General features: G+C 41.3%; 1 protein-coding gene across 3 annotated transcripts in view; it reads right to left on the reverse strand.

Moving 5' to 3' along the window:
* The window catches only part of GPD2 (glycerol-3-phosphate dehydrogenase 2), a 310,532-nt gene that overhangs the window by 141,252 nt on the left and 150,876 nt on the right, over positions 1-18,404 (reverse strand). For all 3 annotated transcript variants that reach the window (XM_073647152.1, XM_073647151.1, XM_073647153.1), the window contains exons 12-15: positions 15,964-16,095; positions 12,001-12,159; positions 4,977-5,089; positions 2,395-2,473 (exon numbers count right to left, since the gene is read on the reverse strand). In XM_073647152.1, coding sequence (XP_073503253.1) covers positions 2,395-2,473; positions 4,977-5,089; positions 12,001-12,159; positions 15,964-16,095 — 483 coding nt within the window. The remainder of the gene's footprint in view (positions 1-2,394; positions 2,474-4,976; positions 5,090-12,000; positions 12,160-15,963; positions 16,096-18,404) is intronic.

Genomic DNA, 18,404 nt, shown 5'->3' on the forward strand with positions numbered 1-18,404 from the left:
CCAAGTCCCACACACCGCTAGAAGCCCAAATATTTTTTCAGAGCTAGATGCAGAAAAAAATTATTTTTCATTTGCAACCTGATGGAGGTCAGTATAGATGGACTAATAGACCAAGTCCCACACGCTGCTAGAAGCCCAAATATTTTTTCAGAGATAAATGAAGAAAAAAAATATTTTTAATTTGCAACCTGATGGAGGTCAGTATAGATGGACTAATAGACCAAGTCCCACACACTGCTAGAAGCCCAAATATTTTTTCAGAGCTAGATGCAGAAAAAAATTATTTTTAATTTGCAACCTGATGGAGGTCAGTATAGATGGACTAATAGACCAAGTCCCACACACCGCTAGAAGCCCAAATATTTTTTCAGAGCTAGATGCAGAAAAAAATTATATTCAGTTTGCAACCTGATGGAGGTCAGTATAGATGGACTAATAGAATGATGCTATGCCCAAAAGATTTTACTTCACTAGGTGCAGTAAAAAAATTGGTATTCTATACACAGGTGGTATATCTTGCAACACAGATAGGCTACTCCACTGACTAACACACTCTGCAATAGGCCAAAAAGGATTAGCTTTGCTAGATTCAGCCAAATGCTGTGAAAAAAACTTGCACAGCACTGGCACAGACCTGCCTGGCAAAAACTGATAGGAACTGATGTAACCTAGTCCTGAAAAGGACTCCAATTACAATTAGTCTTTACTCCCACAATCTATCTATTTAAGAGCACAGACCTGCCTGATAAAAGTCGTAGGAAATGCTGTAACCTAGTCCTTAGAAGGACTGCAATCACAACTATTCCCTACTCCCAAGCTATCTGTATATTTGTGCGAAAATTGGCTTGAAATTAACAAGGTATATCGCACACAGCAACAGCGGTGCCGTCTAACACGCAGCTGCAGCAGTGAGAAAATGGTGGCGACGGGGAAAATGGCTTGGTCTTATAGGGCAAGGACATGTGACATACACTGCCAATCACACATGCCCTTGCTTGTGTGAAAAAAAGCACTTCGCTCCGTGTGTGCGCTGCTGATAGGCTGACAGATTGCACCTCCCCACTGCAAATGCGGGAAAGAGAAAAAAAAATGGAGATCTTCATTGTTCCTGCAGAGATCCATCCCCTGCCCCTCCCCCCGCCCCGCTGTACACTCAAACTGCGTATTAACATTAATTTTCATCATTACTGAGAAAAAATCCAGTTATGATTTTGGTGCACGAACAGTTATCGAACATAACCTCGAACAGCCGAATTTTTATCAAATTGTTCGTGTTCGCCGACCGGCTCGAACACCGCCCAAAACAGCTCGAATTTGAGATTGGCGAACAGTTCGAGTAGAACAACGCTCATCTCTAGTACAGACTAAAACAGATGGGAGGAAGAAAAACTGAAAACCAAGTCAAGGTGGTAGACATAACACTGGAATAGGAAGAGTGGATGGTAGGATATTGGATGAAAGTGTCACAGGTGTGTCAGTAGTAACAGACAGTCGCTCTGCATCTCTTCGTTTAGCATTGCAGTCACTTTCTTAAATCAGTCTTACTTTAGGACCCAGCGGCTACCTCCCTCCTGCTCTGATTGACACCCTGGCCTGGGTGTTTAAATACTTTCAGTTTGCTACAGGGAGGCTCCGGTGATATTCACATGTTCCCTTGTGAAGGCATGGAACTATTTCAGTCGGCTTACTTCCTCTCTGGGGCTTCGGCGGACGTTTGTTGTAATCTCTCTGAAGTCTGCTCAAGCTACGTTTCGCCCCACCTGTCTTTGTCTCCCTTGTTGTCTTTAGTTTTTAGTGGGGACTGACCAGTGCTCGTCCCCCCTTCTCTATCCAGGGCCTAGCTCTAGGGATTTACAGGGCTTAGGTTTCCTGTACGGCGATTGGTGAGGAACCAATATAGGGACAGTAGTGGGAGACAGGGTGATATTAGATCAGCCTAGGGGTCTCCACTCCCCCTTTCCCTAGTGCCTGGGCTCCCTTCCCCTCATCCCTTCCTGTTGCACTTAGTCTTTCCTACACTGTGCGTGACAGAAAGAAGATGGAGAAGACACACGATGGAAGTGAGCACCTTAAAGATCAGATGAAAAAACTTGGAAGATAGATTATAAAAGGTGTTGGACTAGGCAGAATGAGAGAGAAAAGGGAACAGATGGTAAGGGAAGATGTATAACACAAAAAATGCATTGGTGATTTGATAACATGGTGGACATAAGTAAATTAATTTTTACAATAAGCAGCCGAAACAAAAAACATTGGGGACTGTGTTTATAAGGTGACTGTCAAATGTGAGGTCAAGTATTAGGCAAGGTTAGGAAGTAAGTTGGCATAAGAGCCACTCATGTCCATGGACTCCATTCACCATCCTACACCTACTGGACCTCATCGCTCACTTACCTCCAAGACACGTTGGACATCAAGTATGGTGATGAATCCTTTCTTATCTTTATCAAACTTATGGAATCTCTTTTTATACCTAGTGAAAGAGTAACAGAAAGTGAGTTTATTTTCATTAAAGGAAACAACTATGAACTAAAATATAGGAACTCTCCATGTGATTTCTCTTTGTGCTAAAACCAAATATTTCAGGATCTTCAACTCCATTTGAAAGTCCAACTATTCTCTTTAGCTCCCAACTTCCTCTTCAAACTCTGTGCAAGAGTCAAAGTAATTGGGTAAAGCCATCTATGAAACTCCCCCATACACATTAGATAGCTGTCTGACGAACAATCATTCAGTCAACAGATATTTCTCCCAACTTCTCCATATACAAGAATTCTAATAAACGTTCACTCCAAATTATCGACTCCTCTATATGAACCTTAAGACTCATGCTCTGCTAAATAAAATTTTGTAAAAAAAAAAATTACTCTAAAAAAGTAAGAGGAGTAATTCTGGTTTTAGAATTCTAAATGTTAGTGTCCAAATGCTTTATCTGTATGCAAATGACAAAAAAAGCCTTACCTACCTATTGCGGCTCTATCAACGCCTCTCGGCTGCTTCTTGACACGGCTGGAGCAGTGATGTCACGTTTACAGCACTTGACTATTGCAGCCAATCACAGAGCTCAGAGATCCTGGTCATGACCAATGAGCCCACCGATTGTCTGCAGCAGTCATGCTGTAGATGGGATGACGCTGCTGCAGCCATGTCAACAAAGACTGGCGGGGAGCAGTGGAAAAGCACTGATGGAGCAGGAGTTGGTAAGTAAGTCTGGTTTTGTTATTTTCATACAGAACAAGCCTTAGGACAATAAACCTCCTGTTTATACAGTATAATTTTTTAAATATAACAAAAAAAAAAAAGTTTAAATCGGGCTTTTACACTCCTCAAAATTTACATTGCAGGACCAACAAGGAAAAGTCGTGAAATTAATTATGAAAATCCCAAGATTTAATTTGTCAGGTCGCTGATGCAGAATAAAGCCATACCTGTGTTTTATCAATCCTTGATTTTGTTGCAGAGAAAACCCTACCTCAACTTCTAAGCTAATGATCCGTAATTGGAGACTCATTGGTGTTGCACTTACAGCTCTTCAGCCTCTTTTGCTCTTTCTCTGCCTGCCGCCAGCCTCATGTCACTGACTTAGAGGTCATTACTCTCTGTGACCTACTCCTCCACCCGAGAACTTAAGCAAGAAACTTCATTTTTCGTGAGCTGAGCTATTGATAAGCACAAACGCCACCCCTGGATATGCGCAAGATCTCGGGTGGGGGAACAGGTTACAGAGAAGAGTGACCTGTCAGTCAGTGACATGAGGCTGATAACAGAAGTGGAAAAAGCAGAAAAGGCTGAAAAGCTTCAAATGCAGGGCCAATACCCCTGACTTACGTCTCATTAGCATAAAAATTGGAATAGTGATTTCTCTGCAATGGAATCAAGACATGAGAAGCCTGCATGGCCTAAATGTGTTACCATGGCCTGCAGCGTCTCCGGACTTATCTACGTCATTGGTTGGCAATTGGAAAGGAAGCTGTCAGCAGTGGATTTTGATGATTTTTCCCAAGTGCATTCAACCATTAATAACCTGCCTCATAGAAGCCAAGGTGTGTAAGTGCCGTGATTTCTACACGTGGCGCTCATACTCCATACTGAATAAATTGAGATCTTTTCAAAATTTTGTTTCCATTTTTTCATCATTTGCATTTCATTAATATATCAAATCAATCGATCTTCATAATTCAACAATTTTTTCATCTTGGTGTTGCAATTTCAGTGCTGAGGAGTGTATGTTAAATGTATTTTTAAACTTTTTCATATTGTTTTTTTTTTTCAATTTTCCATAACACTATGTATATTTTCAGAAAATGGAAAGCTTGAAATTTTCACAGCCACCACTAGGATTTTTATTAGGCTCACATTTCCTTTTCTGTACAGATGACTTTTCAGCAGTTTCATTATCATCACAGACAGAATTACAATGAAAGGTAACACTTCTATACATGGTAGATAACACAGGATTTACCGTTTTGTAGCATTTTACAAATATTTTTATTATCAGCATAGTATAGTGGTTTTCTAAGTGTCGCTGTAGCGTACAAGCCACAGTGAACAAGTATAGATAGCTAACATTACTACTGCAATGATAGAAATACAGATACATTGATTTACACGTATAGATTAGATTAGTACAGTAAAATCCCCTATTGTCGGATCAATGTGCCTTTACGACAGCAGACAGACATTGATTCTAATATTTATCGTTAAACTGTTTGGTCTTGCACTGTAGGATATTACACCATTAGGAACGGAAGATGATGTGATACTATGATAAATATGTATTCCTCAGCAATAGATTCTGACTCTTTACTCGGCTGTATTTCCTAATGTATATTGATTTTGATTTAATTCAAAATATACTGAGCTGGAGAAGACTGGAAGAGATTCTCATTGAAATTATAATTTGTATTGCCTACACAACAAGAGAAATGAAAAAGTAAGATGGGGAGCTCCGGGTGTCTAACGTCTGACCCTCTTACCTGTCTACATCTGAAGGGGATAAATTAATTTCGGATCGATCTGTTAGTTGTTCGGATCGCGCTTTGTATCCCATTTCATAATACAAAAACTGCTTGGCGGTTTCCAATTCATCCTGGTAAAAAAGGAAAAAGAAGATCTAAAGATTCCCTGTAAAGTTGGCCACCGACAATCAAAACTAACGACTCAGATTTACATGTGTCCAAAATAAGTTCATGTTAGATGCCATGTTGCCTCCTGAAAACTTTGGAATTTTCCTGAGGATAGGTGATCATAACCTGACATTTTTTTACTTCTTTCAGTCGATCAGATTCTATAGAGCAGGGATGTCCAACCTGCGGCCCGACAGACACATGAGGCTAAGGATGGCTATCAATGCGGCCCAACAAAAAAATCATAAATTTACTTAAAATATTGAGGTTTTTTTGTTATTACGTGTTGCAATGTCACGTAAGATAGAAATGCGTACGGTCTCGCTATTTATACGCGTGCGGTGGTGTGCAGTAGAATTGACACCATCAGACATTACGTGTGCTCGTGGTCACTCGGTGAGGCAGTGATTATCAATAATATTTCAACCTACCATTGTAACATTAGAATTTTAATGTTAATTCGAAATCAGGTAAAAATTCTTATTTTATTAAGAAGGGTACTTCGATAATTCAGCGGCACCTTACTAATCGCAGGCTGCGCTTTGTACTTAGCCCGTGTAGCTCCTCTTCCTGCATAACTAGTGCTCCCATCACTTCGCCAGCCCAGCCATGGGAGGAATCAGGGGAACCGACAGGTCATCCCAGATGCCATTGAGTGGAGACGTCTAACAAACAGCTAATTGTTCCTGCCTATCAGGCCATGTCAGGGGGCAGGAACCAGAGAAAGCAACAGGGGCAGTGCAACACAGAGGAAGTGGAGAATGAAGTACAGAGACAGAAGACGGACTGAACACAAATGAAAGAAGTCAAAACACAGAGAAAGCGGGAGAAAAATAAGCTGAAAGAGGCAGGAGTCAAGAGAGAGGCTCCATCGGCTGTGAGCTACCTGGAGGTAGGCACTACAAAAGAAAAGCAAAGCCACCATTCCAGGTGAGGCCACAATCCGAAAACAGGTCCCATCATTCTCTTGGCAGTGACCTCACTCCTAAGCTGCTTTAGCCACACTCTATTTTGGACTAGCTCACTGGAGGATGCTATGGTGGGCCTGGGCCGAGCCTGTGTTGGGAGTGAGGGAGGGATTGCTTATCTTTAAAAAAAAAAAAAAAAAAAAAACAGAAACTGCACTGATAATCTTATTTCTGTATAATCAATGCAGTTTCCAAAGGAAGAAGACCCTTTGGTGACATCATAGTCATGCGATCAAAGGTCCTTGTGTTGCCCAAGACAAGTTGTCTTCTTCCAATGTGTCCCAGATATAGGTGTATAGTGGACAGAAGATTTTTATCCAATGTGTTTGGCTAGCTTATAAGAAAACCTTTAGTTTGGACAACCGAGCTATAGCTTGAGGATCACTCAAGAGGCCCCACTGCTATGAGACCCCACGATAAGCTGTCCATCATGGGTAATTGCTTTGTAACAGAATTTGTAATGGATCCGTGTGGTCCCCTGGACCAAGAGCTCTCGATATTACCTCTTACAGATCAAAATGAATGCACTCCTCCTAACTAGTATGACCTGATTTGGCACATGAGATACTCTGAGCTCAAAATTCCCAAACTTTTTGGTTCAGGTAAGCCCATAGCAATTTGATAGTCTACTAAGAAACCCTAACCTGTCTGAAAGTGTAATCATTGGTGAAGAAACCGTAGGAATCATCTCTATAGTGTTGCAAAACCTACAAAAATAATCATGCTAAATGACATTTGAATTTTGCAACCTGGACAAGAGGTTGCCACCACATGTAATACAGACAGGCTCCTTTAATGACCATCAAATACAATCCTTGTTGCTGATGATTTAGGGAGAGTGGTGGCTAATAAGACATTTTCCCTTTAGTCTGTCTCGAGCAAATAACGCAAAACACCAATAAATATAAGATGTACTTTAGGGTTACAATCCCAAATCCGAGGTCTTCACTATTGGACGGTGCCAACCTATTGTGCCAACTGTATTTGAAGACACAACATATCACTAAAGAACCACCTCTACCAAATGGTGTGTAGCTCCAATTAAACCATGAGAGAAGAAGAAACTAAACATATGTCACAAGGGAGTTAAAAGGAAAAATTAAAACGACTGTTAAAAAAAAAAAAGGTTTCTTTCTGTGTTGAAGAAAACAATTTGTCATAATCAGTGCGCCGATCTGGATTTTGCATGAGAAATGTGAGGATCGAGAAGGGCAATATGCACAGAGAGATGGAATACCAATTAATCCCCTGCTCCTACGTGGCCTTAAATATAAATGTCTTTATCTTCCATTAACTGGCCATCTCAGTGTGAATTTCTTTTATCTTACACATGACAGCGAGGCCTCGAAGGGTCATGTGATCAGTACCCCATTATAAAAAAATATCTACAATCAAGTCTTGTCTTGGGTGATGGTTATAATAAAGGGCAATGAGACCCAGACATGTTCATTTTTTATTCAAAAGGTATGAAAGTAAGACATTATTCAGCTTTATCCTGACTTTAGATCGAAACATTCTTAGAGAACAAAGTATAATGAAATATCCCCTCCACCGCATGCTATACGCTATGCTCAAATTAAAGCTATACACTCCCTGACAGAAGTTATGTCGCTTATCCATGTTATGTAAATAAAAGCTTATAACCTGACGTTAAATTTATCCATTGGTTTTATAAATTACTCTTTTGAAAGCTGAAACCCTCCCAAATTTGGTTTCGGTTAAGAAAATAAATTGCCATCAATGCTGAAATATTGATCATTTAATGAACACAGAATGGTCAGATTTTGGAAAGACAAAAGTTTTGTCGCCCACAGAAAGTAATGTGATATTCAAATAAATAATTATCTTAAAATACAAATATATGTTGCATTACATTCGTGAATGAAGTTGCACACTCTTGGCATTCTCTTGATGAGCTTCAAGTGGTAGTCACCAGAAATGGTCTTCCAACAATCTTGAAGGAGTTCCCAGAGATGCTTAGCACTTGTTGGCCCTTTTGCCTTCACTCTGCGGTCCAGTTCACCCCAAACCATCTCGATTGGGTTCAGGTCTGGTGACTGTGGAGGCCGGGTCATCTGGCGTAGCACCCCATCACTCTCCCTCTTGGTCAAATAGCCCTTACACAGCCTGGAGGTGTGTTTGGGGTCATTGTCCTGTTGAAAAATAAATGATGGTAGCCACGCTGGTTCAGTATGCCTTCAATTTTGAGTAAATCCCCAACAGTGTCACCATCAAAGCACCCCCACACCTCCTCCTCCATGCTTCACGGTGGGAACCAGGCATGTAGAGTCCATCCGTTCACCTTTTCTGCATCGCACAAAGACACGGTGGTTGGAACCAAAGATCTCAAATTTGGACTCATCAGACCAAAGCACAGGTTTCCACTGGTCTAATGTCCATTCCTTGTGTTCTTTAGCCCAAACAAGTCTCTTCTGCTTGTTGCCTGTCCTTAGCAGTGGTTTCCTAGCAGCTATTTTACCATGAAGGCCTGCTGCACAAAGTCTCCTCTTAACAGTTGTTGAAGAGATGTGTCTGCTGCTAGAACTCTGTATGGCATTGACCTGGTCTCTAATCTGAGCTGCTGTTAACCTGCGATTTCTGAGACTGGTGACTCAGATAAACTTATCCTCAGAAGCAGAGGTGACTCTTGGTCTTCCTTTCCTGGGGCGGTCCTCATGTGAGCCAGTTTCTTTGTAGCGCTTGATGGTTTTTGCAACTGCACTTGGGGACACATTCAAAGTTTGCCCAATTTTTTGGACTGATTGACCTTCATTTCTTAAAGTAATGATGGCCACTCGGCCAGTCTATTCAGTAGGACTATCAGCTGTGTATCCACAACACAACTGATGGTCCCAACCCCATTTATAAGGCAATAAATCCCACTTATTAAACCTGACTGGGCACATGTGTGAAGTGAAAACAATTTCCGGTGACTACCACTTGAAGCTCATCAAGAGAATGCCAAGAGTGTGCAAAGCAGTCATCAAAGCAAAAGGTGGCTACTTTGAAGAACCTAGAATATAAGACATATTTTCAGTTATTTCACACTTTTTTGTTAAGTATATAATTCCACATCATAGTTTTGATGCCTTCAGTGTGAATGTACAATTTTAATAGTCATGAAAATACAGAAAAATCTTTAAATGAGAAGGTGTGCCAAACTTTTGGTCTTTATTGTAAATAATGATTAATATATTAAGAGGATAAAAACTTTGATGGGGATGTTTCTTTAAATAAAAGCCAGCCGAACCCACCGATTTCGGTGTGGACAGTGCGGCCATCTATTGTACATGGGTGCCTGTCAACTGTCCCTTAACATATAAGTATTGAGGAGGTTTAATTCAATTTCTTTCCTTTTTACCCCACCCCAATTTTTCATTATAGTGTTTAGTAAAAAGAGAGGTAGGAAAAAAAGAAAAATTGCCGGGTCCTTAAGAGGTTATATATAACCTCTCTCTCTCTATATGGAAAGAAGGAAGGAAGGAAGGAAGGAAGGAAAGAAAGAAAGGAAGGAAGGAAGGAAGGAAGGAAGGAAAGAAAGAAAGAAAGAAAGAAAGAAAGAAAGAAAGAAAGAAAGAAAGAAAGAAAGAAAGAAAGAAAGAAAGAAAGAAAGAAAGAAAGAAAGAAAGAAAGATATAGACTTGCAAAACCTGGATGATAAAGAAACAAGACAGAAGAAGAATCGAGGCCTTCGAAATGTGGTGCTGGAGAAGGATGTTATCAATGCCATGGATGGCAAGAAGAACAGATACAACAATTTTGGAACAAATCAAACGAGACATGTCACTCGAAGCAACGATCACCAAGCTACGACTTGCCTACTTTGGACACATCATAAGAAGACAGCAATCACCGTAGAAGGACATCATGGTTGGAAAAATAGAAAGAACAAGGTGAAGAGGAAGACCAGCAACCCGATGGCTTTATATTATCAAAACAATGGCTGAGAATTTGTGTGCCCCGATAACTTTGACCTCAATTAGCCTGTTAGGGTTATGGCTTGTTTACTATCATCGTTAGGAAAGGCCAGGTGATGCAAATTTCCCAGTTTTATAAAAACCCAGCCTCCTCTAACCTTGTGCCAAAAAACAACAGCCATGGGTTCTTCTAAGCAGCTGCCTAGCACTTTGAAAATGAAAATGGTGGATGCCCGAAAAGCAGAAGAAGGCTATAAGATAGCAAAGCGTTTTCAAGTTGCCTTTTCCTCAGTTTGAAATGTAATTAAGAAATGGCAGTTCACAGGAACAGTGGATGTCAAGATAAGGTCTGTAAGGCCAAATCAAATTTCAGTGAGAGCTGCTCGTAGGATTGCTAGAGAGGCAAATCAGAACCCGCACTTGACTGCAAAAGACCTTCAAAAAGATTTAGCAGACTCTGGAGTTGTGGTACATTGTTCTACTGTTCAGAGACACCTGCACAAATATGACCTTCATGGAAGAGTCATTAGAAGAAAACCTCTCCTGCATCCTCACCATAAAATTCAATGTCAGAAGTATGCAAAAGAACATCTAAACAAGTCTGATTCATTTTGGAAACAAATGCTGTGGACCGATTAGGGTAAAATAGAACTCTCTGGCCACAGAGATCAAAGGTATGTGTGGAGAAAAAAGGGCACAGAATTTCAGGAAAAGAACATCTCGCCAACCATTAAGCATGGAGGTAGGTCAATCATGCTTTGGGGTTGTGTTGCAGTCAATGGCACGGGGAACATTTCACGAGTAGAGGGAAGAATGGATTCAATGAAATTTCAACAAATTCTTGATGAAAACATAACATCATCTGTAAAAAAGCTGAAGTTGAAAACAGGATGGCTTCTACAAATGGATAATGATCCTAAACACACGTCAAAATCCACAATAGACTAACTCAAAAGGCGCAAGTTGAAGGTTCTACAATGGCCCTCAAAGTCCCCTAATCTGAACATCATTGAAAATCTGTGGCTAGACCTCAAAATAGCAGTGCATGCAAGACGACCCAAGAATCTCACAGAACTAGAAGAATTCTCCAAGGAAGAATGGATGAAAATCCCTTAAACAAGAATTGAAAGACTCTTGTCTGACTACAAAAAGCGTTTACAAGCTGGCATACTTTCAAAAGGGGGTGCCACTAAGTATTAGCCACGCAGGGTACCCAAACTTTTGCATCAACCCATTTTCCCTTTTGTAATTTTTAAAATGTTAAAGATAAAAATATATTTTTTTTTTTCTGTGTATAATACAATGGAAATGTTTCATCTTTAACTTTAGGCCTTTTAGAGAGGATTTCAACTTTAACTTGCTTAACCGTTCACAATAACAGCAATTTTGACCAGGGGTGCCCAAACTTTTACACGTCACTATATATTATATATATATATATATATTTATTATACAATTATCTCCTTTAAACCACCAGTATTTTCTTACTTTATCCTATACAGTGCATTATATACATATTTTCATACTTAATTCATCTTCAAGCCTAGTTAAACTGACTAATTTGATTCCTAATTTGGATATTCAGCTTGACAGATAATGCTCCGAGCACAAGGACTAATTCTTTGGGGTTTAATAGCACTTGTGCCCCTGCAGTGTTCCTTGTATCACTGAAGCAACATTAGCATTAGACTCCTTGTGGCGGTCTCTAGATTCTCGGATCTGTCTGCGGATGCTGGATCATTAGTAACATTGAGGGAAGCAAGAACTACTTCTCCTTCACAACCAACCTGGAGACTGTCTCTTATTTAGGTCCACAATGGTCCCCAATTTTCTATCAAAAAATTATTAAAAGTGGGTGTATGCGAGAAGAAAGAGTGTTTCTCACTCTACCAACAGCGCCTCGCTTGTGAATACCCTGTGTCTGGTGGTACTACAACTCAACCCCGAATAAACCCCTTTAGAGGAGACTGTTATATCAAAGTACCATACCTTTTTCTTTTGTTCTTTCCAATTCAATTCTTTGGCCATAATGTCTACAATGCGTGGCAAAGCTTCTTCTGCAGCTTGTACATTCAGGAAAGCAAGGCGCGTGCGTCGAGAGATGACGTCCACAGCCGTGCAGGCGTATTCCCTCAAAGCATATTTTACCTATGACAAAAAAAAAAGAAAGCAAATTGCAGGCTTCAGCGACCAAACCCAGAGGAACACAAATCAGTAGGGGATCAGGGAGCTCTTAGACCAGAGGCAGAGATATATATATACCGTATATATTGATTTTTTTTATTTTTTTTTCAAGCTACAATGTGTTGTGGATTTGCTGCAGAATCCGACCCATAAGAACAGGACCCTTATGTTTACGTCAGGAGACACCAGTGTCATAGTTGGAGGTCTGGTTGCTTAAGCCATGATTCCAGCTGCACCAGATCTGGTAGAAGAGTTCTTAATTTGGAGAACCGTCGTGCTGTCCCGGGAGGTCAGCAGCATCTCACCGCTTTTAACTGTATCTGTGTCTTTGGGATGCAAATGGTTGAGGGAGGAGAGAGCTGGCAACTCCCAACTCCACCATTCACCCGTGCCATCTGAGGCTGGGCACCAAACAGGTGGACAACTGGTCACTGTGGACCATCACAGAGAGGGGAGGGCATCAAACTGTGTATCTGGGGCATTTTGGGGGCAACAAACTGTGAGGGACAGTGTGGGAGCATTATATTGTGGGTGGAGGAAATGGGGGGGCAATGTGAAGATATCATACTGAATGAGGTGGCAATAAAGGCATCATGCTGTGGGAGGCACTGGGGGGCAGCATGCAGTGGAGGGTACTGTGGAGGATTCATGATGTGTCTGAGAAGCACTGTGGGGGTAGAGTATAGGGGGTACTTTGGAGACATCATAATGTGTGAGGGGGCACTAGAAGCATGATGCTGTGAGGAGCCTTGTGGGGACATCATTGAGTGTGAGGGTTACTGTAAAGGCATCAGTGTTTGTGGAAGGCACTATGGGGGAATCATACTGTGTGGGGGCATTATTGGGTGTGGAGGAGATGGGGTAATCCTACTGTGTGGGGGAAATTATTGGGTATGGAGGAGATGGGGGCACCATTGTACTGTGGGAGGCATTATACCGTGGTGGGGCATGATTGGGGCATCGGTGTGTGAGGGGCACTGTGGGGGATCAGTGTTTGATGTGATGTAAGAGCATCAATGTTTATGGGGGCACCATACTGTGTGTAAGGTGGCACTGTGGGTGCATCAATGAGTGTGGGCCATCTTTTTAGCATCATACTGAATTGAGGTGCCATATTGCATTGGGGTCAAAACACAGGTATAAAACTGTGGGGACAATATGGGGCCTCACAGGGGGGCAAAAACAGGACTTAGTGGGGTTAGGGGTGTGGTAATGTGTTTTTCTTTAACCTAAGCAACCATGTAAAGTTGATGCATCACTTTAGTTGCCCATAGCGACCAAACAGAGCTCAGCTTTCATTTTCTGAACAACTTTGACAAAATAAAAGCTGCACTGCGATTGGTTGCTAAGGTGAACAACAGTTTTCCTCTTAGAATTTGCCACAGTGTCCATCTTTGCCAAGGACGACAGCACTGTGTTGTCTTTTTTGCTCCTTCCCCACATTTCCTAAAAAAAAAAAAAAGGAAAGATCCTTAAAGTGTTCGTAAGGTCACTCATTTTAAAAAGTCTCCGCTAATGAAATGCATGACAGTGGCAGACGTGCCAACATGACCCATTTCAGGGAGAAAACATTTTTCTGGTGTGACATTTCCCAATTACTTTGTGACTGAATTAACGTGGATTCGACTAATGAAGTGAAGTAGATAAATAAATTTTATATGACCTAATTAACTGATCCCAGTGAAGGAATATGTGGGAAATAGTCATCCAGACAAATGTCTCCCTCATGAAATGGTCATATTGTCAGGTCTCCAGTGAGGAAAAATTAATGCACGCCAAAATATGAGGCTCAAGTCGGATAAACAGCTTCAGGAGCTAAAAACCGGGCCGGAGCACTGTAACGGGAACTGACGCCAATGTCGCCGGGCCTAGTGAAAGGAATGTTCTGTAGGTCCCAATATTAGAGAGCTTATTAATATAATGGGGAAGGACTATACACAGGGTGTACAGAGCACAACCAAATCCTGTATAGTGAATGCAGCTGCCATGTGTTACTATATTGTATCTAATGGAAAGGAGTAACTAATGACTGCAGGATCAGACAACAAATGGTTTGTTTGTAGTCTGTTACCATGGAGACATATAGATCTGCAGACGACAGTACCGTATTTACAATCAATACCATTTTCAAAATTGCTGAATTTTGTCATGTACATTGGATACTGAAATTTGGGTGTAAAGATGGACACATCTTTTTGAGTGATTTTCCAATTCCTAGCCATCAATTCTCCTGTGGGTACTCTTTCATCGACCCACTTCAGAAATGAGGCCTCGCCACACTCAGACCACAATACCGTGTAAATATAGTTGACAACAGTCGCCTTTCTCGCTGGGTTGTCAAATTGGACTTGAAAAAGGGGAAAGGTTTGTGTAAATTTTTGGTAGACAAAAGCAACTTTGGTGGTGCTCCTGGTTGATCCGTTTGGGTGGGTGTTCTAGCCTAGGAGTCCGTACAGTCTCCGACTACAACCTCTCCTGATATTACCAATCATCAGTCTGAAAGTTATGGCGACTTAATACCCAAGGATCACACTGGTGGCTTTGAACCTGAATCCATCTGATCGGAGCGGTGGCATGACATGTGCACTATCGCTACATTCATCGTCTTTGGGACTGCCAGAAAAAGCAGAGCACTGTACTCCGCTATCTCCAACACTCCCATAGACAATGAATGAAGAATTAGTGCACGTATAATGCCAAAGCTCCATTCATACAGGGCACTGAAGATCCTCGTTCTCAGGATCACTGGGGGTACCAGCGATCAAAAAGTTATCACCTATTCAATGCATAGGTGTAACCTGCCATGATGAGAAAGTTCATTTTCTCCATGGCAGGTTATACCTATGCATTGCTTTTACAACTTTATAAATACAAAAAAAATGAGAAAAAAACATCCGCATTATTAGACTAAGGTCACACAAGCGTGTATTCTCTCATCCGAGAAAATCGGACCAATTATGCTAATCACACACAGATCAGAGTTTGATCGGAGTGTGTGTCATAGTGTGATCAGATTCTCTCAGATGAAGAGAAGATGGAGAAAAAAAATGTACCCATCTTCTCCATTCTGTCAGTCTGTGGAAATCAGACTGCACTCAGATGTCATCTGAGTGCAGCCCAATGTTTTCCACTGACTTGCATGGCCGAGTATGATCCGATCGGATAAAGCAGCATACAATGATGTTTTCCTTGGACAGGCTCGGTCAGAGGGAAAAATCTGACATGTGCACAGCCCCATAGACTAACATTGGTCTGAATGCGATCCGGTGTTTTATCAGATAGCACTTGGACCGAAAATACGGCCATGTGCACAAGCCCTTAAAGGGAATGTGTCATCAGAAATTACCTATTGTTTCTGAACCAGATTTTTGTGTGACATTTTTTATTTACTTTTTTCAGATCACAATTTTTATTAAAAAAAGAATAATAATAATAATCTTGCAATTTTCACAATGACCACCGGTATTATTTTAGACTCATACTTAAGATATGGATTTAATCATCATCAAAGAAAATTAGTTTGAGGTATACAATTTGGGGTATATGTTCCTTTTAATTTTTAATAAAGATTGTGATATTGGAAAATTATTGACAAAAAGAAAAAACATGTGACGCAGAAATCTCATTTAACAATTAGGTCATTTTCTGATTAAGAGATTATACATTTATAATTTACTTTTTATATACTTCTAATTGATTGAATTTTTTTTTTTTCCCCTTTTCTTTTCTTCTAGGGTTTTCTATTTTTAACATTTCATTTGTACAAACCTCTGCTTCGATATACGGAAATTCAGAAACCAATCTCTTCCCCACAATTGGCCATCTCTTTCCAGTAACCTTAGCCAATTTGGCCACCTCGAAGGCCTTGTCACCGTAGGTGGCAGCCAGGTGCTGGGCAACCTGCAGGAGAGAATCAACAATTCACTGAGCATCTCGCTCCTCAGCCTCCCCTCCTTCTGCTCGTCAGAGCACAGCAGGGCAAAGGAAAAAAAAAAAAAAAGTACGCTACTTATGTCAGATTCCCAAAGCTTTTATCAAACAGACTGAAGAGGGTATTAAATCTTGATTGTGTGGGAGGAAACGACTTGTGTTGTGAACGCTTAGGCCAGCACTTATACTACTATATGCATGTATCAATGTAACTGTGACTAATGACGCGTCAACTACTTTTTGCAACTGTGATCACATTTAACGAATGTATTGTTGGAATTAGATGTCACGGAGATGGGACTGTCATGGAAATCACAAAGAAAGAAAGAAAAAAAAAAAAACAGCGGAATGCTAATTTCTGTAAGCGCGCTCGGCAGCGGAGCCGGCGTTTGTCAAACAATTAAAACATTTCATACCTTCTGAAGATTAACACTGGCACAAAATTAGATGCAGATGAATTGTTCTGCTGCCTTAGCAATACATGAAAAATTATGTCACGTGGTTGTTGTTGATGAGGGCGAATGATCTCGTGTGGAGGATGGTTACTTTCATCCCGTTGTCATGTTTCTGGTTAGGGTATATGGCGCTAACTATGGTGGGACCTTGCTCCTCCTAATGTCTAGAATGGAGAGAGGCTCTGGCTTTCGTGGACCCATGTATTGCAAAAAATCCCCAATGACTTCAAAAGCAATGGATTTCTTCCTTTTCCATGTAGGAAATAAAAAAGTGTTGCGAGTAAAAAAGTTTTGAGATGACCATGTACACGAGAAAGCTGAAGGTGAGCATTCGTTGGGCAGATAGATATGTCTACCCTCTCCCCCACACACATGAGCGCTTGGCTGAGCTGAGTGTTCATGTGTTGTCAGAGGGGAGAGAGGAAAAATTAAACAATTAGAGGTAGAAATTCCCACTGCCCCATACTTTTTTCACTTGACATCATCTATCGGGGAAAAATGTAGAGATTATCCAGGGTTGTGATAAAGTGACTGCAGACCTTTGATCTCCAAAGCATGCGCACTGCACATCATTCGGATTCTCCGGTGCCAGCAGCAAGAGCAGACAGTTATGTGTCCGCAAGTATGCGATTTGCATACTTCCGGACACATTCAGACTAGAAAAGCATGGTCTTGCTCAATACAAGTGAATTGAGTTAGGCAGTGCACGTCTAGTTGGCACGTGACCGCATGGATGTACAGTACAGACCAAAAGTTTGGACACACCTTCTCATTTAAATATTTTTCTGTATTTTCATGACTATGAAAATTGTACATTCACACTGAAGGCATCAAAACTATGAATTAACACATGTGGAATTATATACTTAACAAAAAAGTGTGAAACAACTGAAAATATGTCTTATATTCTAGGTTCTTCAAAGTAGCCACCTTTTGCTTTGATGACTGCTTTGTACACTCTTGGCATTCTCTTGATGAGCTTCAAGAGGTAGTCACCGGAAATGGTCTTCCAACAATCTTGAAGGAGTTCCCAGAGATGCTTAGCACTTGTTGGCCCTTTTGCCTTCACTCTGCGGTCCAGCTCACCCAAAACCATCTCGATTGGGTTCAGGTCTGGTGACTGCTGAGGCCAGGTCATCTGGCGTAGCACCCCATCACTCTCCTTCTTGGTCAAATAGCCCTTACACAGCCTGGAGGTGTGTTTTGGGTCATTGTCCTGTTGAAAAATAAATGATGGTCCAACTAAACGCAAAGCGGATGGAATAGCATGCCACTGCAAGATGCTGTGGTAGCCATGCTGGGTCAGTATGCCTTCAATTTTGAATAAATCCCCAACAGTGTCACCAGCAAAGCACCCCCACACCATCACACCTCCTCCTCCATGCTTCACGGTGGGAACCAGGCATGTAGAGTCCATCCGTTCACCTTTTCTGCATCACACAAAGACACCGTGGTTGGAACCAAAGATCTCAAATTTGGACTCATCAGACCAAAGCACAGATTTCCACTGGTCTAATGTCCATTCCTTGTGTTCTTCAGCCCAAACAAGTCTCTTCTGCTTGTTCCCTGTCCTTAGAAGTGGTTTCCTAGCAGCTATTTTACCATGAAGGCCTGCTGCACAAAGTCTCCTCTTAACAGATGTTGTAGAGATGTGTCGGCTGCTAGAACTCTGTGTGGCATTGACCTGGTCTCTAATCTGAGCTGCTGTTAACCTGCGATTTCTGAGGCTGGTGACTCGGATAAACTTATCCTCAGAAGCAGAGGTGACTCTTGGTCTTCCTTTCCTGGGGCGGTCCTCATGTGAGTCAGTTTCTTTGTAGCGCT

The sequence above is a fragment of the Phyllobates terribilis genome, unplaced genomic scaffold (assembly GCF_046119375.1).
Source record: "Phyllobates terribilis strain yellow unplaced genomic scaffold, ASM4611937v1 Scaffold_9__5_contigs__length_417890890, whole genome shotgun sequence".
NCBI classification, from domain to species: Eukaryota; Metazoa; Chordata; class Amphibia; order Anura; family Dendrobatidae; genus Phyllobates; species Phyllobates terribilis.